This window comes from Cannabis sativa, chromosome 2 (assembly GCF_029168945.1).
Source record: "Cannabis sativa cultivar Pink pepper isolate KNU-18-1 chromosome 2, ASM2916894v1, whole genome shotgun sequence".
NCBI classification, from domain to species: domain Eukaryota; kingdom Viridiplantae; phylum Streptophyta; class Magnoliopsida; order Rosales; family Cannabaceae; genus Cannabis; species Cannabis sativa.
In genome coordinates, this window is record NC_083602.1 from 53,894,055 (window position 1) to 53,900,205 (window position 6,151).

At 31.6% G+C, this 6,151-nt stretch overlaps 1 protein-coding gene and 1 long non-coding RNA gene across 2 annotated transcripts; one reads left to right on the top strand and one right to left on the bottom strand.

Annotated features, from left to right (window-relative positions):
* Positions 1–1,648: 1,648 nt before the first annotated feature.
* Positions 1,649–2,977, top strand: LOC115720545 (spermidine coumaroyl-CoA acyltransferase). The gene has a single exon (XM_030649689.1). The coding sequence runs from the start codon at positions 1,649–1,651 to the stop codon at positions 2,975–2,977; it is 1,329 nt and encodes a 442-aa protein (XP_030505549.1).
* A 757-nt stretch (positions 2,978–3,734) lies between these two features.
* On the bottom strand, positions 3,735–5,316 carry LOC133034996 (uncharacterized). The gene is made up of 3 exons (XR_009686279.1): positions 4,660–5,316; positions 4,310–4,581; positions 3,735–4,194 (listed from the first exon to the last, which is right to left on the bottom strand). It is a non-coding gene; the product is annotated as an uncharacterized LOC133034996 (long non-coding RNA).
* Positions 5,317–6,151: the final 835 nt, after the last annotated feature.

The window sequence follows — 6,151 nt, forward strand, 5'->3', positions numbered from 1 at the left end:
GAGAATATTCACACACAGCAGTAAGGATAAAATCTCAGCTCAGAAGAGACTGAGGCTAATGATTGCATTTATAGGCACAATGATTACAACGGCTCAAAGCCAGGTGGCAGCGTACAACGTGAAGCAGAGGAAATCAAGCAAAAAGGAAATAGCAGAATTGAACAAGACAAAATAGCATAACAGAAAAAGGAGTATTCTACCCCTAAACCAGAATTAGACAAAGCCCTTGAATTACACTAATTAATTTGCCTTAATAAAAAGGATTTGAAAAAACTGAAAGTAAAGACCCCCTATATGGCTTCGGTTATTTCGCTAATAACTGAGGTCATAGGATAGTGTATGTCTTCGGTTATAAGCAAAATAACCAAAACTATAAGGTAATTTTTATATTTACATATATTTATTTAATTTCACTTCGTTTTAAGTTAGATGGAGATGATTAATATAGAGAAATTGTGTCTGATTCAATACAAACAATCCAAAATATGTCAACAGTGACACCTGCAAACAAGAAACAACAATTGTGAGATCATAGAAAAATTGAGAGAGAGAGAGAGAGAGAGAGAGAGAGAGAGAGAGAGAGAGAGAGAGAGAAGGGCACTGGATGGTTCTTTGGGATTAAGGAGGTGTTGAGTTGGTTGATGCTATTTGAAGTTCATTAGATATGACTTTTGTTTCTGAGTTCTGCATTTTAGGGTGCAGACAACTTTTTTTTAATTTGAATATTGTGTTTTTGATTTTTGTCAAGCCATCTGTGCTAATCGTGTTGTTAACCATTTAGTTAGAGCTAACATAATTAAATATTAACATGATACATCCATTTTTTATATGGCACCGGTTAACCTAATTAACATGACAAATTTATAATTTATAATACTAGTCACAATTGTATTTGTAGAGATAAGCTAGGAAAGTGAGTGTGAAATGACGTTGTTTCAAATTTCAAATGGTATCCCTTTCAAAATAAACTAAAACACCTCTTTTTATTAAGACCAACAACTATGCCTTATTTTAAAAAAAAAAAAGAAAAGTAAGGGAAACTTTCTCAGAAATTATCCAAAAGGCCGCGCCTACCTTTATGTCTAGTCTTTTTATATCTTTCGATTTAGGAGACACAATTTGTTGACCATAAGTACCTACAAATAAATAATATAATATTCATCATAAAAAAAAAATAAAGAATAAAGAAATAATTCTGTTAATTTGTAGAAAGAAATCTGTATAGGTATATGTTTTAAATAAGTCAAAAACCACAAGTCGGAATAGTTGTATGATATAAATACAAATCTAATAATAATTAACTAAGACTTATAAATATAAATTTATTTTACATAAATGAGAAATATATAAAGTTATGTGATATATTGGAGTCAATTAAGTCAATTCAAATAAAGAAACGTAGCACGCCGCACAAACCAGAGCCCACCAACCAAAGGCAAAATCACACGTGCAAGAATCTATACTATAAATACGAGACACCTCCACTTCAAATTCATTCATCACTAACTAGCTACTACAAGAAGATCACACCTTCATTCAGTAGTATTATATATAATCCCCTCAAGCTACGTACCACCCTTATTAAGCTTAGCTTGTTCTTAAATAATCATCAAATTCATTTCAATACTACGTACTTACTGCAATTAATATGGCTCCTACACTAAACACAACTGAATTTACTGTTATGAAGAAGGAAGTTGAGCTTGTGAAGCCCGCCAAATCTACACCTTCTGAAGTTCTCTCCTTGTCCACTCTTGACAACGAGGCCAACCTCGAATGCTTTTCCAAAGCAATCTACGTATACAAGGCCCATGATGAGACTAATGGCGTCGACCCAGCTGAGATGATCAAGCAAGCTCTCTCCGACGCACTCGTCTATTACTACCCTCTAGCCGGGAGACTCAAACGGCTAGATCATGATGGAAGGCTCCAGCTCACTTGCGACGCTACTGGTGTTCCTTTTTTGGTCGCCACCGCCAACTGTCGTCTTTCCTCACTTAATTACTTGGACGATATCGATTTTGAGATGGCCAAGAACTTCGTCTTTCCTTCTCCCACGAGTGACTGCCCTTTCGTCCTACAAGTCACCCGATTTGCATGTGGAGGTTTTACCATTGGGTTTGGAATATCTCACATGGTCTCCGATGGTTTCGGGGCTGCTCAGATCTTCAAGGCTTTGGCTGAGCTCTCCAAAGGCAAAGATCTCTCGGTGAAGCCCGTATGGGAAAGAGAGAGACTTGTGGGGACACCCATCAAGGAGCCTTTGAAGCTCAACACATGTCCTCCTGCCAAGTCACCTTACATGCCCTCTTCTGACATTGTAGATGAGATTTTTTACTTAAAGAGTGATACCATGAAGATTCTAAAAGAGGAGATCATCAATGGTGGTTCTCCCAGTAATGTCACTACGTTTGAGATACTTGCAGCCTTTGTTTGGAAAGCAAGGTTGAGAGCCTTAGAGCTCAACCATGATGGGAAAACATGTTTGTATTTCGCTACTGGGCTAAGAAAACTCATAGACCCTCCTCTGCCTGAAGGGTATTATGGGAATGCATTTTTGACATCTGCAGTGGAACTCACAGGCAGAGAACTCGAAGAGAAATCTCTGTCTGAAATCGTGAATATGATAAAAGAGAAGAAGAAGGACGTTTTGGACAACAACTACATCAAAAAGTCTATTGATATTTGTGAAACAAAATTAGCTCACGGTGATAATCCAAAGATTAAAGCTACGGGAGCACTCATGGCGTTGACTGATTGGAGGAATTTGGGATTGGTTTCAGATGAGTTTGGATCAGGATGGAATATAGAGAATGTGACATCATTGCCATGGGATTGTTTTGGGTCTGTGGATTTGTGTACCTTTTTGCCTGCTCCAAAATCTGACCCTTCATTAAAAGGTGGGGTTGGGATATTGGTCTCTCTTCCCAGACAAGCCATGCCTAAGTTCAAACTAGAAATCGATTCTCTTCACTAATTAGCTTGTATATATTATTATTTTTATATTTTCTTTTTTCTTATTATTTAATTAATATATTAAATGAATGTAATTTTTTTTCCCAATATATTCTCTGCTCGATCATTAACTTTGTAAGTTGTATCAATATTAATAAAATATTCATATTTCAATCGTAAATGAAACCAACTTTTTAGCAACAAAATTTTAGCTACCAAATATAGTTGGTAGCAGTTAATTAATATTAGTTACTAAATTTTCGTAGCAAAATGATTTTGTAGCAAGTTCTAATAAAAAAATACTATATGAGTTTCCTACCAAATATTTTAGTAGCAAATTTATATTTTTAGCTACAATTATCTTTGGTAGCTAACATTTTGAGCACTAAATAAAAATTTGCTACTAAATTTTAGTAGCAAAATGAGTTTTAATCAAAATGACACTAAATATGCTTGTTACTAAAAATTTTGGTGGCATATGAATACTTTTAGCTACTAGTATTTTTTGTAGCTAAAATTTTATATTGGCGTAAAATATAAAATTGATGCATTTTGTATATATTGGAATTTATTGCAATTATAAATTTATTGCTACTAAATTATATCATATTTTTACACTAACAAATAAATATTTCTAGTTGATCGAAGTGTTTTATGTATATTACTAATTAATAAATGTAGAATATAATATAATATATATGTAAGAATAGTAAACATAAAAACATAATTAAATCTGTACTTGTGCTCCAAATTAAAAAAAATATTTAATCTATATTTTCTTAAAAAACAATATGTATATAAATTATATTTTGTTCTAATATTAAAGAAAGGTAAAAAGAAATAATTAAATTTATAATAAATGAACAAGATAAACTAAATTTAAAAAATTATAAACGCCATAAAAAATTGAAAGAAAAATAATGAAATAAACAACGTCATATAGGATACATATAACTTTGTTGAAACAAAGATACTAGATGGACCCTCTAATAAGCTTCAGTAAAAATTTCAAAGAAACCAACATAGATAAAAGCATCTTAGGGAAAAAAAAAAAGCACTTACTACCTTAAAACAAATTAATAAACTGAAAGGTTTGCATAACACAATAACAATGTTTCTTTTATTGTGATCACTCAATTAAAGCACTCCATCTTCTGTAATTTCTTCTAAAAATTGGTCAGCCCATTCCAAACGAATTTCATCAATTTCTTGTTTTGTATAAGTTTTTTTCCCATTCCACTGCAATGAGTAAGGTAAGTATTAGTTCATATAGTAGTATTTATAATAGAATAGAAAAATATTTTATTGTAGTGTATATACCCCAAATATATATATATATATATATATAACTTACTTGAGTGGTTAGCCAATTGATAGGTCTAGAATTCATGCAAAATTCACGCATGTATCTCATTAGATAATATCCACACTCAAAATCCGATATTTGTTGAGGACACTGCACATATTTATGAAATAAAAACACATAAATAATTTAAAATTTATAGAATAATTACTATATTGTTATATTAATGTAATTTTATTTTACAACTTACTTTTATAGATTTCCATGTAATGCCAGACTTTTTTGGCTGCCTATTACTGGAAGCATTGTAGTAATCAAAAGTCCTAATAAACAAAAGAAATATTAAAATAATTTAAAAATAAAAATTAAATTAGACTAAACCATAATATTATCTAACTTACATTGCCATTAGAGATTTAATTTTATTAGGCGGGGGTAATCCAATTGAGTCAAGCCAATAACATGTTTCACGCAATACATCAATAATTGCTAGCATCCAATGGTCTCTGTTGACCACCAAAGTAAAATATTATATGTAAGTCAAATATATTGATAACATAAATAGTTAACTAAATAATTCTTACCCAGTATTAACAGAAAGCAACCAAAATTGTCCCGCTTCTGTTCCTTCCATGCGATCTGCCATTGCCATTGCATTTTGTGCTTGACATGAATCCAAAGCTAAAATTGGATGAAAGAAACGAAAATATTGTGCTCGATTTGCCTTCACCAACTTTTCATGTAAGATCCTAAATATTACAATTAGATTAATAAGGAAAAAATATTATTTAGTGCATTAAGTGTAATTTAAAGATAAATTTTTTACCTAATGTAGAATACTATGCAAGCAGCTCCAATCCGTTTCATAGTGCCTAGATGAATTACATCAATAGGTGAAATATGTAAATATTCATCATTATCCAAAATTTCTGGGTCCATGACCATGGAAAAAGTGTGTGAAGCTTTTATAAATCGAACAGCTAGTAATGCAGCTTTTACACCCTTTGGAGTGTCCTTAGGAATCTCAAATTTAATTGGAGAATCTCGCGCTTCTTCTAAATTTGAGGACGATTGAGTGGGTTTTTGTGAAGATGAGGGTTGATCTTTTTCTTTACTTGGTTCCAGTTCCGTGAAAAAACTATTTTGTTTCTCCTGAATCAAAAAAAAAATTGTTATAATTTATTTTTAAGACATGAAAAAAAATATGTGAGAGTAAATTTATGTTCTAATAAAACCATTGATGGAATTCTGATTGGTGACTCTGATGATCGTTCCTCTAACAATCTGCCTTGTTGTGATTCATAGAATATTTTCATATTCTCTTGAACGATTCTTGCAACATTATTATCTTGATCCTTCCTTAGATCTTCAATGATTTTCTCTAATTTGTCCAAACGTTCTTCTTCAATCTCTTTATGTTTGGATGATAATTCCACTGAGATCTTTTTTCCAGGTGTTGGACCTAAACCTCGTAACCAACCGTATTTTCCTTCACCTAACACCTGCCTATATATAGCAGCCTCATCAACTACTAGTAGCAAGCCATCTTCAAATTGAATAAGTTTGTCTCGTCGCAACTCAACCATTTCATTCTACAATAACAATAAAATAATGATTTATTACTTTTACAAAAATGATTAAATAAAATTATTAACTTTTAAAGTTAACATACATATTTTTCCTTGGCTATTTCGTTGATCCATCCATTCTCAATCGTATAATGAGTTTTTCGAAACATTTCGATCTCTCCACACTTCATAGTTTGTTGTTGTACTTCATCACTTATGCTTTGTTTTGATTTCTGTAATACATTTAAATAATAAATAAAATTAAAATATAATAATATTTTAATGCTATTATACGAAAAAAAAATACTACCTCTTCATGTAAGTA

Excerpts from the sequence above, each read along its gene's own strand:
- LOC115720545 (XM_030649689.1), top strand. The coding sequence starts at position 1,649 with ATGGCTCCTACACTAAACACAACTGAATTTACTGTTATGAAGAAGGAA.